At 38.4% G+C, this 26,417-nt stretch overlaps 1 protein-coding gene across 6 annotated transcripts in view; it reads right to left on the reverse strand.

Moving 5' to 3' along the window:
* LRP6 (LDL receptor related protein 6) overlaps window positions 1-26,417 on the reverse strand; it is a 173,332-nt gene that overhangs the window by 140,091 nt on the left and 6,824 nt on the right. For 5 of the 6 annotated variants that reach the window (XM_043880589.1, XM_043880586.1, XM_043880587.1 and 2 more), the window contains exon 2: window positions 10,472-10,865. The exons of the other annotated variant lie outside the window; for it this stretch is intronic. In XM_043880589.1, coding sequence (XP_043736524.1) covers window positions 10,472-10,865 — 394 coding nt within the window. The remainder of the gene's footprint in view (window positions 1-10,471; window positions 10,866-26,417) is intronic. 6 annotated transcript variants of the gene reach the window in all.

Genomic DNA, 26,417 nt, shown 5'->3' on the forward strand with positions numbered 1-26,417 from the left:
TAAAATAGCATTTCTGAGGCTATGACAGATATCAGAATATGGACTGAGTCATCTGTAACATTAAAGACTTGTTCATTTGGGGTGCATGGAAGAAGATGGTATTGTGGTTATGGAGGAAAATATCCACTTTTCAGAGTGAGATGTCACTGTGTGGATTTGCTTTAAAACACCTCAGCTAACAAAACAGGAGAGTAGCTGAATACATTATGCTATAATCACACAATGGAATACTAGGCAATCGCCAAAAAAAAAAAAAACCACAAGGAAGATCTCTACGAAGTGATATGGAGTGATATTCAGGATACAATTAGTTAAAAAAAAAGTGCAAGAGAGCATCTTTAGTATGTTCCTCTTTCATGTAAAAAAAATATTAAAAAATTTATATGTATCAGCTCATCTGTGCAAAAAGGAATTCAATTAGATAAAACTAGAAATAAATAATAATAAGATATCCTAGGGGGTAAATGGGGAGGGACAAGCTGGAAAGAAAGGAGAAATGGGACCATCACAGAAGGATCAGGAGGAGGAACACTACTGAGCAAAGCTTTTTCTGTAATTTCTAACTGTAGGAAACATGGCTATTGCTTCACACAATCCAAAAATAAACTGATAATTAAAATCAACCAGGATATAGGCAGATATTCCAAACGGAACACAAACAGTAATATATTACAAATGCCACACTGTAACTGATGGTAAAGAAAAATTACCTAAATACATTTGGAAGACAGCATTCTGACTGACAGGATTTTCACAGTAGTATATTCCAGACAAAAAATCTGTTTCTCACAAGAGTACAGGTTAGCAATTCTGAAATTTGTACACTAGGATTGAGGAAATAAGAAAATATATTGTGGACAATGAGAACCCTGTTTCTCACTATCATAAACTGGAATAAAAAAGGTGTTGGGGAGAAAGGGGAGAAGACTGTAACATAATTTTGTAAGTGGTGGGCTGGAACTGGAGATAAACACAAGCTTATTTTTTTAATATGTAGATACAGATATACACACATGAACTAGGTGTATATATACATACACACATGTATACACAGGTATACATACATGTATCTCTCAACTAATCACTGCAGTGAAAATCCAGTGTGAACACACCCAGCTCCCAGATCTTAGTTTCTCAACACCATTTTCCAATAATGGAGACAGAGCTCCTTGGAGAAAGGGTTGAGTCTAAGGGTGAAGCAAAAGGACAAGGTGAATGTGGAACATCTTGTGCTTTGCAAATAGTAAATAAGTGTTTAAAAACGATGAGGGCCTGTCAAAAGAACACAGAAGCAAACCAGAAGGAACTCCCAATGGCAAAATCTAGGACAACCTGAGCAAGAATTAATGACAGTAATGGATTATAACTTATAGAATAAACAAATGCCCCTGAGTCCATACTCATAAATTATTGGATAAATGCCTAAGTAGGAAAGACAGGACAGTTCTTCCTTAAGGTGGAATTCTAACTAATAATGCATGTTTAAGAGGAACAATGGAACTACAAGTATCACCATTTGGCAGAAAACCACAGTATTAATTGTTGCAGGCAAAAACCAACAAAGGTTGCTTAAAAGTAATGTAAGAAGTGGACTTCTCAGGTGGCTCAGTACTAAAGAATCTGCCTACCAATGCAGGAGACTTTGGAGATGTGGGTTCGATGTCTGGGTCGGGAAGATCCCTTGGAGGAGGAAATGACAACCCACTCCAGTATCCTTCCCTAGAAAATTCCATGGACAGGGGAGCCTGGCGGGCTACGGGTCATGGGGTCACAAAGAGTTAGAAATGACTGAGGATGCAGGCTGTAGCTGTATGGTAAGAAGCAAGACAGTGGCCCAGTTTCAGACAGTTATTATAAGGGGGGGGGGGGGGGGGGGGAATGTAAACACACACACACAGAACCTGGCAGAGAAAGCCATAAGCAAGTGATCAAATGATACATCACCAGTAGCCACATCACATATCTGCTGATACAATGCCCTGAAGGGAGAACATGACCTCTGCTATGCCAAAAACATATAATTGATCATAGGAAAACCTCAGACAAATCCTCAATGAGGGACATTCTGCAAACTGATTGGCCAGTAACCTTCAAAAGGTCATGGTGATGAAGACAAAGACAGGTAAAATGTCCCAGATTAGAAAACACTAAGGAAATAACAACTAAATGCAACATGGGACCCTCGACCACAAAAAGGACCCTCGTGGGAAAATTAGAGAAATTCAAGTATGGTCTAGAGATTAGTTAACCATATCGTATCAACATTAATTTCCTGATCTAGATAACTCTTCTATGATTACATAAAATATAATATTAAGGGAAGCAAGGTAGAGATTATGGGTTTCCTAAGCGGCTCAGTCCATTTTAGTTCGTTTATTCCTAGAATGTTGATGTTCACTCTTGCCATCTCCTGTTTGACCACTTCCAATTTGCCTTGATTCATGGACCTAACATTCCAGGTTCCTATGCAATATTGCTCTTTACAGCATCGGACCTTGCTTCTATCACCAGTCACATCCACAACCGTTTTTGCTTTGGCTCCATCCATCCCTTCATTCTTTCTGCAGTTATTTCTCCACTGATCTCCAGTAGCACATTGGCCACCTCCCAACCTGGGGAGTTCCTCTTTCAGTATCCTATCATTTTGCCTTTTCATACTGCTCATGGGGTTCTCAAGGCAAGAATACTGAAGTGGTTTGCCATTCCCTTCTCCAGTGGGCCACATTCTGTCAGACCTCTCCACCATGACCCGTCCATCTTGGGTGGTCCCACACGGCATGGCTTAGTTTCATTGAGTTAGACAAGGCTGTGGTCCTGTGATCAGATTGGCTAGTTTTCTGTGATTATGGTTTCAGTGTGTCTGCCCTCTGATGCCCTCTCGCTGTCAGTTTTCATTCCAATCCCAAAGAAAGGCAATCCCAAAGAATGCTCACACTACCGCACAATTGCACTCATCTCACACGCTAGTAAAGTAATGCTCAAAATTCTCCAAGCCAGGCTTCAGCAATACATGAACCATCAACTTCTAGACGTTCAAGCTGGTTTTAGAAAAGGCAGAGGAACCAGAGATCAAATTGCCAACATCCACTGGATCATCAAAAAAGCAAGAGAGTTCCAGAAAAACATCTATTTCTGCTTTATTGACTATACCAAAGACTTTGACTGTGTGGATCACAACAAACTGTGAAAAGTTCTGAAACAGATGAGAATACCAGACCACCTGACCTGTCTCCTGAAAAACCTGTATGCAGGTCAGGAAGCAACATCTAGAACTGGACATGGAACAACAGACTGGTTCCAAATAGGAAAAGGAGTATGTCAAGGCTGTATATTGTGACCCTGCTTATTTAACTTATATGCAGAGTACATCATGAGAAATGCTGGACTGGAAGAAGCACCAGCTGGAATCAAGATTGCCAGGAGAAATATCCGTAACCTCAGATATGCAGATGACACCACCCTTATGGCAGAAAGTGAAGAGGAACTAAAAAGTCTCTTGATGAAAGTGAACGTGGAGAGTGAAAAAGTTGGCTTAAAGCTCAACATTCAGAAAACTAAGATCATGGCATCTGGTCCCATCACTTCATGGCAAATAGATGGGGAAACACTGGAAACAGTGGCAGACTTTATTTTGGGGGGCTCCAAAATTACTGCAGATGGTGACTGCAGCCATGAAATTAAAAGACGCTTACTCCTTGGAAGGAAAGTTATGACCAACCTAGATAGCATATTAAAATGCAGAGACATTACTTTGCCAACAAAGGTCCGTCTAGTCAAGGCTATAGTTTTTCCAGTGGTCATGTATGGATGTGAGAGTGGGACTGTGAAGAAAGCTGAGTGCCGAAGAATTGATGCTTTTGAACTGTGGTGTTGGAGAAGACCCTTGAGAGTCCCTTGGACTGCAAGGAGATCCAAGCAGTCCATCCTAAAGGAGATCAGTCCTGGGTGTTCATTGGAAGGACTGATGCTGAAGCTGAAACTCCAGTACTTTGGCCACTTCATGCAAAGAGCTGACTCACTGGAAAAGACCCTGATGCTGGGAGGGATTGGGAGCAGGAGGAGAAGGGGATGACAGAGGATGAGATGGCTGGATGGCATCACCAACTCGATGGACATGAGTCTGAGTTAACTCTGGGAGTTGGTGATGGACAGGGAGCCCTGGCATGCTGCGATTCATGGGGTCGCAAAGAGTCGGACACGACTGAGCAACTGAACTGAACTGAACTGAACTAAAGTGATGTGGCTCAGGGATAAAGAATCCACCTGTCAATGCAGAAGCCACGGGAGATTCAAGTTCGATCCCTGGATCAGGATGGTCCCCTGGAGAAGAAATGACACGCATTCCAGTACTCCTGCCAGGAAAATCCCAAGGACAGAGGAGCTACAGGCTGACGGGCTACAGCCCATGAAGGTCACAGAGAGTTAGACAAGACTGAAGGACTGTGCATGCAGATAAAAGTTATACAAGAACTATGGACTATTTTTGTAACATTTTGTAAGTCTAATATATTGATACAATATTTCTTCTTTTATGTAGGGTAACATGATCTCATAATAAGTCTTAAATGAAGGGCATAAAGAAATTCTACAAAAGCAAAATACACTCACTGATACTAAGCTGCAAAATTAGGCACAGCTGAACAAAGAATTATCTGGAAGGCAGGTGCAAAAAATAACCAGAAGCCCAGAGAGAAAGAGTGAGAGAATATATGAAAGCAAGATTAAGGGGCATGGAGCAGAAAATCAGATGGTCCACATACATCAAACAGGAGTTCCAAAGAAGACTAAAGAGAATAAAGGAAAAGTAAGAAAATGATGGATAACTTTCTAGAATAAAGAACAATGATGATTATATTCTAGAAACAAGGGTTCTCAGCAGGATAAATAAAACACAGCCACATCTGGACACAAAGTGAACAAAGCTGCAAAGCACCAAAAATTTAGGAATGCTACAGGCTGCTTTTAAGTAACCAGAAAAAAATTAATTACAAAGGAACAATAACTAGAAAACAGACTTCTCACAGCAACAATTAAAGTCATAATACCCTCGAAGGACTCAGTGAAAATAACAATCACAAAGAATTCTATAATCAAATAATTATCTTTCCAAGAATGAGGACAAAATAAATATATTTGCAGATAAACTCCAGGAGCTTACCATTAACAGACTTCTGCTGAAATATTAAAGAACATACTGCAAGCAGAAGGAAGCTAAAACCAACTGGATTAAGTGGGATGCAGAAAAATAAGAATTCAGTACAGTGAGTAAATCTGAAACACAGAATTTATAAAATCCTCTTTTAAATAAAACAACCAGGTTGCATTTTTTAAGTAATTCAATGTGCAAAAAAAGAGGAAAAAAAAAAAAAAACCATAGCTTCAGCAAGACACTTTTCATGGAAAAAAAAAAAAAAGGACCAAACGTGGAATTGGAAAATATCAACCAAGAATCTGACTTTCTCTTATTTTAGCCAAAGGACTAGGTTTGTTCAGCCAAAAAGTAAAGGTCATTTATCAAGAAGATCCTTAAAATTCCCTACCACTCCCAGGATTTAATTGGCAGAAAACAGGCTTCCCCAACTGACCAAGAGGACACCTTTCAAAATTGTATGTTATTAAGAGTTCAGACAGACCAAGAGCTTTCAAACACAGAACCAGTGCTTCAGGATATGGAGCATTATGGATATCGCTATCTGTTTCTATGCAAAAGCTGTGGGAATGTATATGATCTTAGGGAAAGAATAAACGATATACTTTTAAACTTAAGAGTCATTAAGAAAGGAAAAGGGTGGTCCAAGAGGTAGGAAAGCCAACAGTATAAAAATCAGAAAATCTTGAGAAGAATTTCTAAAAGGAGTATGTTATGAATAGCAAATGCTACCAAAAAAATACTAAAAACAATCATTTCATTTCTACTTCACAAATTAGCTGTCACATACTCCTACTTCCAAAATCTTAAAGATTCAATAACACAAATATCAGGTGTGATCAAACTAATTTGCTAAAATTTCTAAAGAGCCAGTCACACTGAAATATAGCAAGGATAAATAACAGCACCAAAATGCAGAGAACTCAGCTAAAGGTATCCTATATTCATTACTCTCATAAAATATCATTCTCCTCTTTGCTAGGATAAATCGAAAGGTCACTGTGCAAGCAAGGAAAGCTTTTATTTATTGATAAAAGGCAAAGAAAGCTATTAAAAGACTAGGCTCCTTAGAGTCATTTAGTCATACTGCACATACTCCCTTTTAATATTCCCTCAGTAAAAGTAGGCCTGGAGATACAGAACATAAAAATAGTAAACCACACAATCGAAACTCAATGAGATGTGATATGTATCACTAGATATAAAGGATTAAAAGCTGGATGAGAGTTAAGACACTCGTAAGAGGAAAGATAGATACTAACATTTGAGAATACATAGAATTAAATACACACGTTTATTTATTAATTCTTAAAAAAAAATTTTTAACTTCCATGGGCCTTGATTTCTATCCCAGAAGCTAGTAAAGTAAACCTATTAATACAGGTTTCCTGGACTAGTGGCTTTCCAACACACGCTTTTTAGATAATTTCAAAAACACCTATCTCCAAGCATATCTGAATATATATATAACCCGCCTGAAAGTAACGGGCCACATTTTCCATTCTTCATACGAAACATATCCTTTGATATTTTTAAGTACTTTTCAGTTTATATCGAGTGGAACTGGAAAAAAGGTTTAAGCTAGTTTTAGAGGTGAAACAGCCCTAAAAAAAAGGAGGCTGAATGTGACAGCATGTGCAATAAGGGCAGTGGAAACAAAATCTAAAGAATCTGTTCTGAGAAACACAATTATAAGTATAAAATACCTAAATTAGACTGAATGTGTAACCGTAAAAGACAATTTTTAAGATGAGATAGAGTACTTTCTTTAAAATCTGGCTTTTAAAGCTTAAATAATGTCTTTAAAATGAGACAGAGAAAAAAGTAAAAATAAAAAAATAAAAATGAGATAAGAGTACTTTTTTTAAATGTCTGGCTTTTAAAGTTCAAAACTGAAAGGAACTCAATTTAGAAATGAGGAAACTGATATCCAAGAAAACAAAGGAACTTGCTTGGTAATTAACAAACCTAGATGTGACATGAAACATGCTCCAATAAGTGTATCTTTAAAATATGATCTTGATAACTTCTAATGAAAAGACTAAAAATCTTAACCATGTTTCAAATTAACAACTGCAATCAAAGCCAAACTGACTTAGAATTCACAAGACCACATTAAAAAGTTTACATTGCTTAGAAAACAAATGTCCCTCTCAAGGACAATTAATAGGATTATAAAAGAAACATTTACTGAACATCTACTATGTGGCAGCAACTATTTTAGTCATCTGGGATATACCAGTATAGAAAATACTTTTAAACATACTCAAGTTATGACAACTACACGTACTTAACTGACAGGGAAATTATAAATCATTCTCCTTCCACTGAACTAGTTCTGCAGCTCCTCAACATCTCTAAGATTAGAACAGTTGCTGTGGATTAGATTCAGGAGCTCTACCATCAGGAGCAGACACATAGGAATCACCTCTCATCATAAAGCAAGGATACTGCTTTCTGTAACTACGATTGTTCACTTCTGGAACCATTTCCATACACATGTTTTTCCCGTTCCTTATTCGGAATTCTACACTGCCAGTCACTCAAAGAAGAAAAAAAAAAATCTCAGGCTAATAGAAGCCAAATTTAGAGAGGGAAATAAAAATCTTCCTTCAGTCTAGGCTAAATGAACTGACTGCACAAAGAACTCCATACATCTGAAAGCACACAGATGTCTGCACCAGTTCCCAGGGCTTAAACAATGCCAGTCATTCAAGAGCTTTCCTTTTACATAAGCTGATGTGAGAGCGCTCAGTCAGCTCTTCTGAACCTCATAACCTAGGATCCCGGAACTCTGATACAGCCACCATTTTCCTCAGTTCTGTTTTCATGTACTTTCTCTGGTAAGCAAACTTCATTTTTTCCCTAAAAAATAAATCTGGAAATCATCTCTCCTGTTTGCTACAATTGATATGAGTGATATAATTCAATCCAAAATTACTATTCCATTAAAACTAAAAGTGTTAACACAAATCTAAGATCAATACTGAAAAAACTGTTCGATAAAATATATTTTTAAATGCAGAAGTTTAAAATATAATTTTAAACACGCCTCATCATGCTAAGTATGAAATGACACCATCTGGCTGAATTTTATCTGCTTCCAGTTGCACAATGTAAAAAACAGTCATACAACACGAAATAACTTTCCAAAAATTAAAAGAAACTTTCGGAGAACTGATAAAAGAGTTCAAAAAGTGAATTTACACATGCATACTCACACACATGCAACACTAACTGCAGACATCACAAATAATGAAAGGTATTTGAGTGTTTGACCAAAACCCCATGCAGGCCTCAGGAAAAATATTCTTCAGTGAATGTCCCTCAGAAGCTTAAATAACAGTACTGTCACCTTCAAAGTACATTATTATTGATTCTTCCAACAATATCCTTTACTTGCTAAGTCTGGCAAATTCGAGATTCAAACATTAGTAAATATTTAAGCCACATGAACACTAATGTACTTTTTCATCACATGGGAAACTTACTTCCTAAGACACTTATCAGACCTACCAGCAAGAAGTAAAGCTCAAGTTTTAAGGGACAAAATGAGAATGACTCATTTAGTTATTAAATTATTAGATCCTGAATAGTCAAAAGAGTTGCCTGTAAATTCACCTCCCGTAACTATGTACTATCCTTAAGAGATTTGTGGCTCTTCTAATTTAACACTTTCCCTCTCCACATACACACTACATAATGCAAATAAACATGCTCTGAAGAAGGAAAAGTTCTCTCCTAAGTTTTCTCTCCTTAAATAGTAACTCCTTAAAGATATTCCCCATCTCTCCCCAAGAACACAAAAAAGCAGAGCTCTGAACATACTAACCATTTAATAGATATTTGGGAAAATTTCCATCATCCTTAGAGTTATAAGATTGAATCTGTCAAAAAGGAGAGGGGGAGAACTATTTATCTTTTCATCAAAGTATTACTTCCTAATAAGCACGGAAGGCAACAAAACCCTATATGTTCTACAAAGCAGTAGCCTCAGAGACATTTCATCACTCCCTGAGACTTAAACTTTGCTGGCAAAACAGACTGCATTTCTCAAAAACACCTTGCACGTTCTCAAGAACCAGATTCTTCAATCAGGACAGTTTACCATACATTCAACATCTATGACCTACTCCTTGGAACACACAACCCTGTTTCCTACCACTAGGGTCATTATAATATTTTCTGATGCTTTATTAAAAGAACATCTGACTTTAGCAAACACCTCTTAGTGCTTCTCTAAAAATACATTTTTATATATTATATCAAGTATATATATATGCTTTCTAGAACTTCTCACTCTAAAATTTCACTCACTATTGCCCATGTTATCTTTTATAGTCAGACAAAGCTTTTCATTTTCCTGTAATACGGCACTGTCTTAAGACTTTGTCACCAAAAGGATCTGATATCGAGACAAAAGAACATACATAAACTTTTCTTTCATTTTTTCCCAAATTTTAACTTATTACATAATATTAATCCACTCCCTCCTATAAATGAGTTTTTAAAGCATTCCAATATACTTGAAAGTCAAAGAAGAAGTACTAAAAGAGCTATTCACAGGTACTTATCTTTAGATTTTAACCAATTAATAATAGTTCATTTCAGGTTCACATTTCATTATCTACACCTGGCTATGACAGACTCTGGCATGACAATGTGTTCAACAGAGACACAGCAAGGAATCATAGAGGCAGGACTGAAACACAGTGAGAGAGAAGCACCTGGGGACCAGTTCACATTCTACACAGTAAGATTTGCCCAGTTTCAAGTTTCTCTTATTAGAAAATAAACTTTATGATAAATACATGTTTAGTGAACTAGATATGAGTTAACAACTTAATTTTTTTCATTCAACACTGACATACTAAAAAATCAGCTTAATAAAAAAAACACTAGTATTACAAAATGGTGTATATAATAAAAGGTATAAGATTCAGAAGATTTGAGACTAATAAAAATAAATGAAAAAAAGAAGATTTGCGCTATCATATACCACTCTTATTATCATTCCTTCTTCTCTGCCTTCTAATTATTCTCTCATAATTATAAAATATGCAGAAGATAAAACAAGAATTATAAACATGGCTATCCCCTAAGTGATACTAGAAACACAAAACTATTTATAGACACACCTTACTTTAAGAACATGACCTAACTTAACTTCCCACATTCAAGTCTACTTGACAAAGAAGTCCAAAGAACCTAGAAGTGAGGTCCAGCGTTTATTTTCTCTTGGAAGTGAAGGGTGTCTATGCTAATGGAAAGAAAACAGCCAGGAGGAGATACAATAACCTTTGTACATTATGCAAAACTTACCCACTTGAAGGATCTAAGGCAATAGCTCTAGGTTGATCCAACTCTTGCCAAAATAAAACTTTTCGTAAAGATCCATCTAAATTAGAAACTTCAATACGATTAGTTTCAGAATCTGTCCAGTACAATTTTTCTCCAAGCCAATCACATGCCAGCCCATCAGGGGACAATAATCCAGAAACAACAACATTCTGTACACTCTCAGTTTTGTTGAACTCTATTCGTTTAATGGCTTCTTCGCTGACATCACTCCAGTATATCAAGCCATGACTAAACACAAAGTCCAACGCAGCTGCATCCTCCAAGCCTCCAACTACAATCGTAGCATTCTCTTTGCCATTTGCAGCATCAACCAATCGCAAGTCCCGTCTGTTTGCATAAAGCAACAAAGGGGCCGCTAGAACGAAAAGAGAAAAGTACGTAAGTCAAAATGAACAAAATGCATCGATTCCCATAAACTGAGTTTCAAATCAACAATGGTGAACAAATACTATCAAAGAGTAAATAAATGTATAGGAAACTATCGCAATCTTTTCACAAACAAAGCATTATGTCTGCAGCGTTTTAAATACAACAGACTTGCAAGAGGGGGAAATCAATTCCACCAGGATAGTCTTTTCTTATTAAAATAGTCTGTCAGATAAAATAAAAAAGTTTGATCATTTCAAGAATTTGACAAGGGAAAAAAAAAAAGAATTTGACAAGGATATAGAGCCAGTGGACCACTCATACTTTATTGAGGGTGGGCCTGTAAAATGGTGCAGCATTTTTGGAAAGCAGCTTGGCAGTTTCTTAAGAATGAATAAACAACCTACTATATGATCCAGCCATTCCATGTCTAGATATTTACATCAGAGAAGTAAAAGTATAATGTCACTACAAAGACCTATGTATAATGTTCATAGCAGCTTATTTGTAATAACCCAAGCTGGAACCAACCCAAATGTCATCAACAGACTAATGGATGAATAAACTGTGATATATCCACAGGATAAAAAGTAATGAACTATTGGGACTTCCCAGGCAGTTCAGTAATTAAGACTCTGAGCCTCCAGTGAAGAGAGGCTGGGTTCAACCCCTGGTGGACTACTGATAAAACCCCACATGCCGCACCACATAGCCCCCTCCTCCCAAACAAATGAACTATCTGTTCATGTAACTTGAGTGAATCTCAAAACAGTTATGTAGAATGAAAGAAGTCAGACAGAGAGAAGTATATACTGCATACTGTTTATACAAAATTTTAGAAAATTCAGATTAATCTATTATGACAAAAAGCAGTTCAGTGGTTATCTGAAGGTGGGGAGAGAAAGTGGAAAAGGAAAGGAAGGAGGAATGATAAAGGGGCATGAGGAAACCTTTGTAGGTGATGACTATACTGTAGTGACTGATGATGGTTCCAGAAGTGTACACGTATGTCAAAATTCATTAAACTTTACTTATGTGTAATTTATTGTATTATCAAGTATACCTTAACAAAACTGTTCAGTCTGGCAGACATAGTTCTTAATACAACTATTTTTTACTGCTTTATATTATTATTAGAATGATCTTCGAATAAGACTTAATACTAAAATTATACATAAAGCCTATCCTAGAAAAATTAAAGTGTTCAAAAAGAGTAAAGAAAAAAGTGATGTTTAAGCCAGTTTATGGGCTGTGCTGGCCAAACAGATTTATGAGGTCCACTATTTTCATCAGTAAGCACAACATGAACTTTCCTTCTAAGTAAGTCTAAATCCAACTTTCTTAGTTAAAAACAAATTGGCGGATAGCTTTTTCAAAAAGTGACAGCCCTTTCTGTTTGTGTACCTACAGCTGCTATTGGCAAATTAGTAAATTTCCATCACAGATTCACTTTTGGCTCCTTTCAGCCCTTAATGTGTGTTAATTGCTTAGTCGTGTCCGACTCTTTGCAACCCCACAGACTGCAGCCCACCAGGCCCCTCCGTCTATGGGATTCTCCAAGCAAGAACACTGGAGTGGGTTGCCATTTCCTCCTCCAAAAGGAACTATAGAAAGTGAAGTCACTCAGTCGTGTCCGACTCTTTGCAACCCCATGGACTGTAGTCTACCAGGCTCCTCCATCCATGGAATTTTCCAGGCAAGAGTACTGAATTGGGTTGCCAGTTCCTTCTCCACTTCAGCCCTTAATACATCACACTGATTTATCAGTCGGCATTGTGTTCACTGCACTATCTAAAACTGAGTCCCTCATACTATGCGTCCACTGTAAAAATCAGGAAAAAGGTCATATTAGTTAAGGATAAACTGCTAAGTGCTGCATAAGGCTAAGAAATAGCCCCAAAACATTTACAATTTAAAATGCAAGGGTGGTAATAATCTGATATTTATTGGGCACCTTTATGGTACTTTCCTTGGAAAACTATACAAAACCTGCGTACGGCATTAAGTGGCAGCTAAGTGTCTTTTATGACTTTCAAGTCAAACGTTATCATTTCTACTAAACATCTGGTCTACAAAATCCAAACATCCTTTCTGGTCATTTAAGTCCTCACAAACCCTAAGAGTAACCAAAAAAAAAGGAGGTGGGGGGAGGAGTGGACAAGTTAATTTAAGTTAGAAACACTGATTACAACTGAGGACTTCTAAAGGACTATGCACAAACCTATGTACACTATTAAAAAGAAATCCCAGAGTTCATCCTGTCCAAACATCCTTCTGATACTTGAATACTTTCTACAGTATTGTCACCAATATCTATTTAGCATGGGATATCTAAAAGGTGTAATTTGATTGCTAATACTGTTTTAATCTACTAAAGAAATACGCTGGATCCCCACACACTTTCCCTGAGTTATAGCATATATGCCATGCATTCAGTATTAGGAGCTTACCTTCAGACTTCCTAACTCAAATAATCACCAACGTATCTCTTTAGTGAACCCTCACAAGAACTTAGAAATCCTTATTTTCCTTTATTAACTTCCTACCAATCTTTCTCTAGTGCCATTCTAACCTTTTTCTGCTTTCCTGAAGACAAATTCCATGCTCTGAGTCCTTCATCCCACATCATCTCACAAAGTAATCTCAGTGAAGCAGGAAGTGAAGGAAATATTATACATCCCAACATCTAAAACCTCTCAAAAATCTCTTTATATCCTATCCATCCTCCTCAACATTGTCATCAATGACAACCTTCTCAAATGACAACCTTCCCTTCCTCCTTTCTCAGTCTATGCCTCTATTTGAAACTAAAAGGCAGTTGAGCATCATCATCAGAATTAACTCTATATTACAAAGAGACCATTCTACATAGGTGGGGATACAGTCAACATTTTTTTTCCAACTGGAAATAGACCTTTTACGAAGCTCAATGATCTCAACCTCTCATATCCCGTCTCGTTTGAATGGTATACATATACTGGTCATTCTGTGAAATCTTATTTCTTTTGTATATAAGTTACATTATCATTTATATTCAATAAAATGCACATATACATATTTAAAGTGTACAGGTCAATAAACTTTAATAAGTGTATGCAACTGTAACAACCACTCCAATCAGGACACAGAATATTTCTATCACTCCCCAAGTTCTCTGTTCCTTTGCCGTACATCCCGGTTACTCCTGGCTCCAGCAACCCCTGATCTGCTTTCTGTTGCTATTGCTTAGCTTTGCCTGTTATCTAGATTTCTGTGGACTCTTGTAGTGTCTACTCTTTTGTTGGCATATTTTTGAGATTCATCCATTTTGTTGTATGTATCAACATTATTGTTGAGCAGAATTCCATTGTATGTATATACTAAAATTTGTTTATCCATTTTCCAGTGTGTAGACATTCAGACTGTTTACAGTTTTTAGCTATTATTAGTAAAGGTGCTGTAACAATTCATGTACAAATTTCTGTGGAGTCATACACTCCATTTCTCTTGAATAAACAACTAGGAGTGGGACTGCTGGGTCACATAGGAAGTTTGTATGTTGGTCAACATTTTTGAATGCTGCAAAAAAGTCAAGAATTAAGGACAGATAAGGCAAGTTGGATCTGGTTATGAAAACTTGGAGGAAGCAGTTTCAGTTGAGTGAAAGGTGGGAAGTTGGACTAAAACAGTCAATAGCTAACAGATGGTTAAATGAAGTGTACATCAATATTGTAAGATTTTGTGGTTAATTATTCTTTTGGTGATAGAAAGGTTAGCTTTATTAAAAAAAAAAATTTTGATAGGAGGGACCTGGCAGGAACCACTGCAGATATAAGAAACAGGATGGTGAGATGGCCAACAAGAAGTTATATGAGCAGAACTGAAACTCAGGCTGGAGATGACTTGAAAATTACTGGACTAGAGCTGCTTATGATCAGGTAAACTCAGATAATCTCTTCTATACTTTCTTACTTAGTAACAGAGTATGGACAAGAAAATTATACAAGTTGGCCATCTCTCCCTGCCATAAAATTAAATTCATCACCTTTCTCCCACAGGAAACCCTCAAGAGTCAATGGTACCACAATTTCCCTAATTCCTCTATTGTGTCATGGAGCCATCCTTGACACCTTCCTTTCCCCCTTCTCTCCACCCCCTCCCGCCGTCTGCCAATTACAATCTTGTTGATTCTTCTTTAGCAGGTCCTTATCTCTGCCTCTTGTTTTGCACTTTTTAGACCACTACCCTGCTCTACCCCTTCATTACCCCATGCTAAACTACCTCAATAGTAAAAGATCTCAACACTCTCTCCCTTCCCTTTTCTACTTCATGTGTGTGTGTTAGTTGCTCAGTCATGTCTGACTCTTTGTGACCCCATGGACGGGGTCCTGAGGGGTCCTGCCAGGATCCTCTGTCCATAGCATTCTCCAGGCAGGAATACTAGAGAGGGTTGCCATTCCCTTCTGCAGGGGATCTTCCCAACCCAGGGATTGAACCTGAGTCTCCTGCATTGAAGGCAGATTCTTTACCATCTGAGTCACCAGGAAGCCTACTTCTAATACTTGTTATTTTATCTAATTCAAAAAGGTTTCTGATTTCCTTTGCCTAAAATTAAAAAGCCTCAATACCTCTGGGCTCCATGGGTGACTTCTACCTGTGACTCTACCTTATCCTGCATAGTCTCTGAATGGTACACACTAGTTTTTAACGCATCAACTGTGAGCACATCATACCTCATCACCACAGTGTACTCACGTTCCTGCTCACTTCATACCTCTCCCACCTCACAAAGCAAGCAAGTCCTGATTCAAACCTTATCTATTCCAAGGATCTTTCCAATTGACTCAATTTCCTTCGTTGTACGCTTACAGTCTTTACAATTTATTTGATAACGAAAGTTTTAAAGTTTATTTCCTTCTTCAACTAGGATCTCTGCCACTTGGGAAGAAGAGCCATATCTTTTAACTAATTTGGGGAATGCCTACGAACACAGTTCACTGTATGACAGTCATACAAAAAAACATATTTACTAATATTTCAAAGGAATTTTTCAGAACCTGATCTAAAAATATACTTCCTAAAATCCCAGAAGGATTTTGCATTAAGTACTGGGCAAATGCACACAAATGCCCAGCTGACACCCTGACTTGGTCTGACCAGTAGTCAGGCTTCTCTGTTCCCCACAAACCCCTGAGCTTTGGCGAGCTCTGAGCTTAAGCAAGCCAATCCAGAACACCCTCTCCTAAGCACTCACCTGAAGTATCAGCTGACCACACACACACACCCCTCCTGTTAAAACTGCCCGGGTCATGTCATCCATTAACCTCTACCCACTTGTCCCACTTTCCCACAAAGACCCTGCTGGTACTATGCACTGAAAGCCCTTTTTGTGTTTGATTCTGAGATACCTGCATACCTTGTGGTCAGAGCAATCTCCTTATTGCAAAAGCCTTTTCAAATAAAATCTCTCCTTGCCAAGTAGGAATTTGTTTTTATTTGACGTCTGTGTAGTGACATGACTTGGATAAAGACTGGACTCAGCTACGGACCCGTGCCATCCCCACCTCAATAATCACATTGCGAGAGTCATTTCAACTCCTCTCCTGCTAAGAGATTCAGGGATCTGTCCCTGAGTTTAAATCCTGAACCAGTGCTACAGCCATCTATCTGCTACAACATGGTAAGCTGCTACTTTAATATTTTCCAGCAAAGAATTTTTTTGACTCTCTGACCCCAACACACCTCAGCCAACACACCTCAACCATCACATTCCAACTGTTGAGTGGGAATATTCCCAGCTCTTCTGTGAGGCCTCTTTCCCAACTCCTACAGTGGAGATGACAGAAGGGCATTTCCTAGGGTCCTCACAAAGGAATACTCTTTCCCAGCTCTTTCAAAGTCTCATGTCTGGTTTAACTATCTAATCCCATAGGTAATTCTCACTCCATTGAGCACCCTTCCATCTTATCTGACATGCTTCACCATTACAGCACTAATTCAGGCCAGTATCTTCAAAAACGGCAAACTTTTACTAAGACAATTTAGAACTTCCATAACCTCCTTGAGAAACAGGATGGATCTCCCTAAAACCTCCCCTTTTCCATCATCCTCTCTCTTTCTCCTTTTTACCACCCTCAAGCTTCCCTTCAGTTCCCCATGAATCCTTAACTGTCCTCCTTTAACACCCCAATCTCCTCCACCCCTCTATCCACTCTTCTCACACCAACCCTCAGCTCCCTATAGTCACTATGACTTTAAGGCTCCCTTTAACCCACTAGGGCGGAGAAGGCAATGGCAACCCGCTCCAGTCCTCTTGCCTGGAAAATCCCATGGACGGAGGGGCCTGGTGGGCTGCAGTCCATGGGGTCGCTAAGAGTCGGACACGACTGAGCGACTTCACTTTCACTTTTCACTTTCACGCACTGGAGAAGGAAATGGCAACCCACTCCAGTGTTCTTGCCTGGAGAATCCCAGGGACGGCGGAGCCTGTTGGGCTGCCTTCTATGGGGTTGCACAGTCGGACACAACTGAAGCGACTTAGCAGCAGCAGCAGCAACCCACTAGGGACTCTCGGACCTGGAGTCAAAAAAACAAATTGCAAACAGACTGGATCTTTTTATCCACTCAAACGAGCTTCTGAGACACCCAGACAGCCTGTGGTCTCTCTTCCATCCCTCACTCAAAATGTCGTCCACAGTTTCCATGAGATTACATGTCAGGGCAAAGAAAATCCAAAAGGTCTCCTTCACAAATCATGGTGGGAAGATGGTAGACTTCACAGTGACTGAGCTGGAACCTCAACGTGCCCTATCTGCCAGCAACACAACTAAAAATAAAGGAAGGAAGAGAACGAGCTCTTTTATACAAACCATCAGTGAGCTGAAACTTTAAACTGAAGCTGTAGTAAGCTCTCTATTTAAGTGTTCCTATGTGTACATGTAACTCAGGTAACCATTATATCTACTACTGTGGGCAGGAATCACTTAGAAGAAATGGAGTAGCCATCATAGTCAACAAAAGAGTCCAAAATGCAGTACTTGGATGCAATCTCAAAAATGACAGAATGATCTCTGTTCATTTCCAAGGCAAACCATTCAATATCACGGTAATCCAAGCCTATGCCCCAACCAGTAACACTGAAGAAGCTGAAGCTGAACGGTTCTATGAAGACCTACAAGACCTTATGGAACTAACACCCAAAAAAGATGTCCTTCTCATTACAGGGGACTGGAATGCAAAAGTAGGAAGTCAAGAAACACCTGGAGTAACAGGCAAACTTGGCCTTGGAGTACAGAATGAAGCAGGGCAAAGGCTAATAGAGTTTTGCCAAGAGAACGCACTGGACATAGCAAACACCCTCTTCCAACAACACAAGAGAATGCTCTACACATGGACATCACCAGATGACCAACACCGAAATCAGACTGATTATATTCTTTGCAGCCAAAGATGGAGAAGCTCTATACAGTCAGCAAAAACAAGACCTGGAGCTGACTGTGGCTCAGATCATGAACTCCTTATTGCCAAATTCAGACTTAAACTGAAGAGAGTAGGGATAACCACTAGACCATTCAGGTATGACCTAAATCAAATCCCTTATGATTATACAGTGGAAGTGAGAAATAGATTTAAGGGACTAGATCTGATAGACAGAGTGCCTGATAAACTATGGCCGGAGGTTCGTGACACTGTACAGGAGACAGGGATCAAGCCCATCCCCATGGAAAAGAAAGGCAAAAAGGCAAAATGGTTGTCTGAGGAGGCCTTACAAATAGCTGTGAAAAGAAGAGAAGCAAAAAGCAAAGGAGAAAAGGAAAGATATTCCCATTTGAATGCAGAGTTCCAAAGAATAGCCAGGAGAGATAAGGCTTTCCTCAGCGATCAATGCAAAGAAACAGAAGAAAACAACAGAATGGGAAAGACTAGAGATCTCTTCAAGAAAATTAGATACACAAAGGGAACATTTCATGCAAAAATGGGCTCAATAAAGGACAGAAATGGTATGGACCTAACAGAAGCAGAAGATATTAAGAAGAGGTGGCAAGAATACACAGAAGAAATGTACAAAAAAGATCTTCATGACTCAGATAATCACAGTGGTGTGATCACTCACCTAGAGCCAGACATCCTGGAATGTGAAGTCAAGTGGGCCTTAAGAAGCATCACTACAAACAAAGCTAGTGGATGTGATGGAATTCCAGTTGAGCTATTACAAATCCTGAAAGATGATGCTGTGAAAGTGCTACATTCAATATGCCAGCAAATTTGGAAAACTCAGCAGTGGCCACAGGACTGGAAAAGGTCCGTTTTCATTCCAATCCCTAAGAAAGGCAATCCCAAAGAATGCTCAAACTACCGCACAATTGCACTCATCTCACACGCTAGTAAAGTAATGCTCAAAATTCTCCAAGCCAGGCTTCAGCAATATATGAACCGAGAACTTCCAGGTAGTCAAGCTGGTTTTAGAAAAGGCAGAGGAACCAGAGATCAAATTGCCAATATCCACTGGACCATCGAAAAAGCAGGAGAGTTCCAGAAAAACATCTATTTCTGCTTTATTGACTACGCCAAAGCCTTTGACTGTGTGGATCACAATAAACTGTGGAAAATTCTGAAGGAGATGGGAATACCAGACCAACTGACCTGCCTCTTGAAAAACCTGTATGCAGGTCAGAAAGCAACAGTTAGCACTGGACATGGAACAACAGACTGGTTCCCAATAGGAAAAGGAGTACGTCAAGGCTGTATATTGTCACCCTGCTTATTTAACTTATATGCAGAGTACGTCATGAGAAACGCTGGGCTGGAAGAAGCACAAGCTGGAATCAAGATTGCTGGGAGAAATATCAATAACCTCAGATATGCAGATGACACCACCCTTATGTCAGAAGGCGAAGAAGAACTAAAGAGCCTCTGGATGAAAGTGAAAGAGGAGAGTGAAAAAGCTGGCTTAAAACTCAACATTCAGAAAACTAAGATCATGGCATCTGGTCCCATCACTTCATGGCAAATAGATGGGAAAACAGTGGAAACAGTGACAGACTTTATTTTTTGAGGCTCCAAAATCACTGCAAATGGTGACTGCAGCCATGAAATTAAAAGACACTTGCTCCTTGGAAGAAAAGTTTTGACCAATCTAGATAGTATATTAAACAGCAGAGACGTTACTTTGTCAACAAAGGTCCATCTAGTCAAAGCTATGGTTTTTCCAGTAGTCATGTATGGATATGAGGGCTGGACTGTAAAGAGAGCTGAGCGCCAAAAAATTGATGCTTTTGAACTATGGTGTTGGAGAAGGCTCTTGAGAGTCCCTTGGACAGCAGGGAGATCCAACCAGTCCATCCTAAAGGAGATAAGTCCTGGGTGTTCATTGGAAGGACTGATGCTGAAACTGCAATACTTTGGCCACCTCATGCGAAGAGTTGACTCACTGGAAAAGACCCTGATGCTTGGATGGATTGGGGGCAAGAGGAGAAGGGGACGAGACCTCTCCTTGAGGTCTGGATGAGCCATCTCCGATGGCATCACCGCCTCGATGGGCATGAGTTTGAGTAAACTCCCGGAGTTTGTGATGGACAAAGAAGCCTGGCATGCTGTGATTCATGGCGTCGCAAAGAGTCGGACATGACTGAGCGACTGAACTGAACTGACTTAACTGATGTGTACATGTGTATGCATCTTACACATATAGACAGACACATATATACATACACACACACACACATATATAGATATATATGTATCTATATATATGTATACATGTATATATGTGTATATATACATATGTATTATATATACATATGTATCTATATATATGATGTGTCTATACATATAAAATTACTTCCCTACCTTCACTTGGTATTGCCAAGTTTAATTTTACATTATGAAAGTCCTTAAGGGAGTTCTATCCTGAGTAGAACTGATGGTGGTAGTGCTGGCACAATTCTATGAAACAACTAAAAACTACTGAATTACACACTTGAATTGTATGGTGTGTGACTAAACCTGTTAAGATAAAAACAACAAAAAGTGCTAATAGAAGAGATTTTCAGGAGTTAAGGAAATTAAAATTCTTATAGTTTCACAACTTTAATTATAGAAACTAACCCAAATGTTTTAAGAATCCAAATTAAAAAACATTTAGGCAAATCTTTGGTATGTGAGACCATAGTTTCATATCATAGGTTTAATAAAAACAGCTATGTCTTCTGAGTTACAGGCATTAAGTATAACACAAGTACATTTTTATTCTACTTGAAAACTCTCTTCCTAAACTTTTACAGGTTTATTGACAGAATAAACTAGCATTATATCTGTATGTGTATTTAGCCAAGTTGAGTCATTATTCTGATAAACTGTATTTTGAAAGTAATTATGTCTTGTGATAGGCCAACTTGAAGATCATTTCCAAAATCTTTTAGCATTAAGTCTAAGGCTTTAAGTTACTGTTAGTTCATGAATATTCATTAAATACCTAGGTCATTTCTATATAAGACAGAACACTGAGGCATAAGCATTTCAAGTTTATATAGGCTTCTGTTTCTTATTTTCATGGCACCAAGAAGCTATGTATATTTGAGTCTATTAATAAATATATTCACTTCTGCCACATTGAGAAGTTGTACTATTTGGAAGAATATGACTATAAGAAGTTGTAAGTTGTAAGATATATATTCATAAGCTCTGCCAGGCTACTACAAAATGTTGGTAGTACAATTCTCTACCTCATAGTTTTCTCTGTAAAATACTAGTTACTGTAATTATAAGTTACAATCTTGTATGTAAAGGAGACTCTAATAGGATAGAAAGGAACAGCTCTGTATACAAGTTATGCAAGATGTGCTTTTAAGGAAAAAGAAAACAATACTAAAGTAAAATGACTAAAAGTGTTTCAGAATGAGAAAAAGGAACATGTATAGAACAAAACCTGAATAGAAACAAATACAAATTTGTATAACAAAGAATACAAAGCTGTATAACAAGTTCCTGAAAAAAAATAATTTTGTCATCAAAGCCAGGTAAGACTTGACAGGTTTATTTGTAAGATTTTCAGAAAATGCTTCACTATCAAATATTATACTTGTATAAAACTAAAATCTGATTTTCTACTAAAGTGACAAAAATTTCTTGGGTTACTGATCTGCTCTTAAAGAGGTTATAAAAGGTTTTTCTTTGCCTCTGAGTAACCAATCTCCCTGGAACCAAAAATCCAGTGTCTTTTCAGAATTTCCTGTAATTGATCTTAATTTTATCACGTCTTACTATTTTAAAAAGTCTTCTCACTTTTGAAAGAGCTAAGGTTGCTTCCTATGTTCACTTTCAAAAAAATTTTTTGACACTGATCCAAGACCCTATTTAATCGAATGTTCAAATTTCCTGACAGGTTTTGACATTCTGTCTTTTCAAAATAAAATACTAAATGATGTATTTTGCACCTATAACTCTTTAGAATTTCCTAAAGGGCCCCTGGAAGTTCACAAAGGATTAATCCTTTCACCTTGTAAAAAAAGAGGCATGAAAAATAATTGGTTTATTTGATCAATGTTATGCTTTGTATAGGAAGCACAGTCAAGTTAGAAGACATGCTTACCCTCCCTAGATTAAATCTGAATGGGTAAAATGATTATCATCATTTGATCAATATGATTATCGATCAATATGATTATTTCAAAAGTTGAATGACGTTCCTAGAAATTTATGATTAGTCTCAGTGTCCACAACATGTTTCTGTTGATCAACAGACTGAGTGGTGCTTCCTCCAACATTAGACAACAGTACAGTGTCAATTATAGTTTTCATTACTCTTTATTCTTTTATGATTTTTTTAGTGTTATCTTGGTCATAATTTCATTTCTTTAATTTCAATATAGTATATTCTTCGTAGACCAGTGAGGGTTGTCCATCAGGGATTCACACAACTTACTTATGGAATTTTATTAGACAGATGTTCAGGACTTACTCCAGACTTAACTAAAAAATTTTACTTGATAAACTTGATATTACTCTTCATATGCTCTAAATATATGCTTCAAGACACACTATGTCTCAGGATTACTACATATTTTTAAGTCTTCTTCTCTGCAAAGATTCTTATTCATTTATACTCATGAATCAACGTAATATCTACTTTTTAAAAATAAGATTAATCATTATGTTTGCACATTATGTTTACATTTTTCCTAAAACTTCTCTGAACTTATTTTGGTGTGCATGCCATAGAAACAACCAAACTTATTTATCAACTGCATTATTTTCTATAACAAACTCTCATCAGATCTTTCAGTTTTGAAATTATCCATAATAAACTATCACCACCATTTTAAGTCTTGTCATTACAGAGTGTTTTACTTTGATGCTTCTCTGAAAGCACCTGCAAATCAGCTACAGGCCAAGCTTTTGTCTTCAACAACAAAACAAGTATTGTTGAAAGAGGACTGTACTCTTGGAAACAAGCTTCTGATGGCATCACTTAAATAACTGAGACTATACTGAGTCAGGATTCCCAAAAACCTAGTAAAGAAGCAAATGGATCCATGAGACTGCTAACCCAAGATCTAGCAGAACAAGAATCTCTCGGGACTGAATAAACTGACAAACAGTGACTGTGGGTTTTAAAATACTGCTGATGCTTTAATGTCCTATTCTCTAGATAATAGCAATTTGTTTCTCTTTTCTCTTATGCCACCTGTATTTCAATGACAATGTAAGTAACCTACAATGCAAGTTTACTTCTGTAAACGGAAATAAGACACTGATCTTTATCTCCCTGACTCCATCATTCAAAAACAAAACTCAGGTATTAACTAAGTTTTTTTTATTTTCATGGCAATATAGTTATTTGCATAAGTTCAATAAGAGTCTGTCCTCCCGGTTGGAAACATTATTATGCAACCAAGGCTTTGACTGGATGTCATGTTTCAAAGTCATGTTCCTTTAATCTAATACCACCAGACACTTTTAAGGAGCTGTGGTTGATTTTATTGAGCAATGCTTACAGTCCTCTTGGGAAAACCAATCCGGTACTTGGCTTACAGAGTTCTCAGACTTAAAGGTAAAGTAAGCAAAGTTAATTTCAGGCAGGCCCAGAAACCCCAGGATATTTTGGGGACTTGAAGAATTCACCCAAATCTGTAAGTACTGCAAGTGAAATCCAATTGGCTTTCTTGGCCTCAAAAGGCTTTTAAAGTTCATTCCAAAATTCCTTATAAAAAAAATCCCACTGAAGCAAACTTAAAATGCCTACACCTACATAAATAATCATAGAAAAAGCAAAAGAGTTCCAGAAAAACATCTATTTCTGCTTTATTGACTATGCCAAAGCCTTCAACTGTGTGGATCACAATAAACTGTGGAAAATTCTAAAAGAGATGGGAATACCAGACCAACTGACCTGCCTCTTGAAAAACCTGTATGCAGGTCCGGAAGCAACAGTTAGAACTGGGCATGGAACAACAGACTGGTTCCAAATACGAAAAGGAGTACGTCAAGGTTGTATATTGTCACCCTGTTTATTTAACTTATATGCAGAGTACATCATGAGAAACACTGGGCTGGAGGAAGCACAAGCTGGCATCAAGACTGCCAGGAGAAATATCAATAACCTTAGATATGCAGATGACACCACTCTTATGGCAGAAAGTGAAGAAGAACTAAAGAGCCTCTGGATGAAAGTGAAAGAGGAGAGTGGAAAAAGTTGACTTAAAACTCAACATTCAGAAAAGTAAGATCATGGCATCCGGTCCCATCACTTCATGGCAAATAGATGGGGAAACAGTGGAAACAGTGGCTGACTGTTTTCCTGGGCTCCAAAATCACTGCAGATGGTGACTGCAGCCATGAAATTAAAAGACGCTTACTCCTTGGAAGGAACGTTATGACCAACCTAGACAGCATACTAAAAAGCAGAGACAAAGGTCCGTCTAGTCAAGGCTGCGGTTTTTCCAGTAGTCATGTATGGATGTGAGAGTTGGACTATAAAGCAAGCTGAGCACAGAAGAATTGATGCTTTTGAACTGTGGTGTTGGAGAAGACTCTTGAGAGTCCCTTGGACTGCAAGGAGATCCAACCAGTCCATCCTAAAGGAGATCAGTCCTGGGTGTTCGCTGGAAGGACTGATGTGGAAGCTGAAACTCCAATACTTTGGCCACCTGACTCATTGGAAAAGACCCTGATGCTGGGAAAGATTGAGGGCAGGAGAAGGGGATGACAGAGGATGAGAGGGTTGGATGGCATCACGGACTCAATGGACATGGGTTTGGGTAGACTCTGGCAGTCGGTGATGGACAGGGAGGCCTGGCGTACTGGGGTTCATGGGATCGCAGTAAGTCGGACACAACTGAGCGACTGAACTGAACATAAATAATCAGACCAAACTCACAATGACTTTAGCCTACCTTGTTGTGGACTGAACATTTCTGCCCCTCAAAATTCACATGCTGAAACCCTACACTCCCCCCTCAAATGAATGTTATCAGGAGGTGGGTCCCTGGGGAGGTCATAAGGGTGAAATCCTCATAAATAGGATCAATACCCTTGTAAGATTCCAGGGAGAGCTCTCTTCTCTCTGCCCTGAGAGGATACAAAGAGAGGTCTTAGCTATCTGCAACCTGAAGAGTGTGCTCACCAGAATCTTACCATACTGAGACCCTGCTGCTGGGTTATCAGCCTCCAGACTGTGATAAATGAAGTTCTGTTGTTTATAAGCCATCCAGTCTATATTTTGTTATAGAAGCCTAAATGGACTAAAACATATTCCTAAGACAGACAAATTTTGTTGTAAACAACAGTAGGACTGACCAAGTGCTCACAATTGCCCTTGCTTAGCCACTAACTTGGCACAACCAAAAAGTCTAACTTCAGTCAGACTTTTCTCTTTCCTACAAGCCCCTAAAGTTTGGTTAGCTCTAAACTTAAGCAAACTGATGTTAGGTCCCCTAACAGCTCTTTCCAAGCCATCAACTGACTGCAGGAAATTAGAAACTCCAGTTTCACTTTCCTGATCTTGAATCTGCTTACCACCACCCACTCAGCTCACACTCCTACAAAGTTCCTGCTAGACTGCTCACCCTTCTCCATAAAAGTCTTTTAGTGTTTTATTCTGAAATGCCTGCAGACAGTGCAGTCAGAGCATTCTCCCTGTTGCAATTATCTTTTTGAATAAAGTCCTTACCCAAATCTGCATTGGCTTTTACTTAACAGCAATATGACAAACCATATACATGCAAACTCTAAAATTTAGTTCAGTTCAGTCGCTCAGTCATGTCTGAGTCTTCATGACCCCATGTACTGCAGCCCGTTCGACCTCCCTGTCCATCACCAACTCCCGGAGTTTACTCAAACTCATGCCCATTGAATCAGTGATGCCATCCAACCATCTCATCCTCTGTCTTCCTCTTCTCCTTCTGCCTTCAATCCTTCCCAGCATCAGGGTCTTTTCAAATGAGTCAGTTCTTCACATCAGGTGGCCAAAGTATTGGGAATTTCAGCTTCAGCATCAGTCCTTCCAATGAATATTCAGGACTGATTTCACTTAGGACTGACTGGCTGGATCTCCCTGCAGTCC

This window comes from Cervus elaphus, chromosome 22 (assembly GCF_910594005.1).
Source record: "Cervus elaphus chromosome 22, mCerEla1.1, whole genome shotgun sequence".
NCBI lineage: Eukaryota > Metazoa > Chordata > Mammalia > Artiodactyla > Cervidae > Cervus > Cervus elaphus.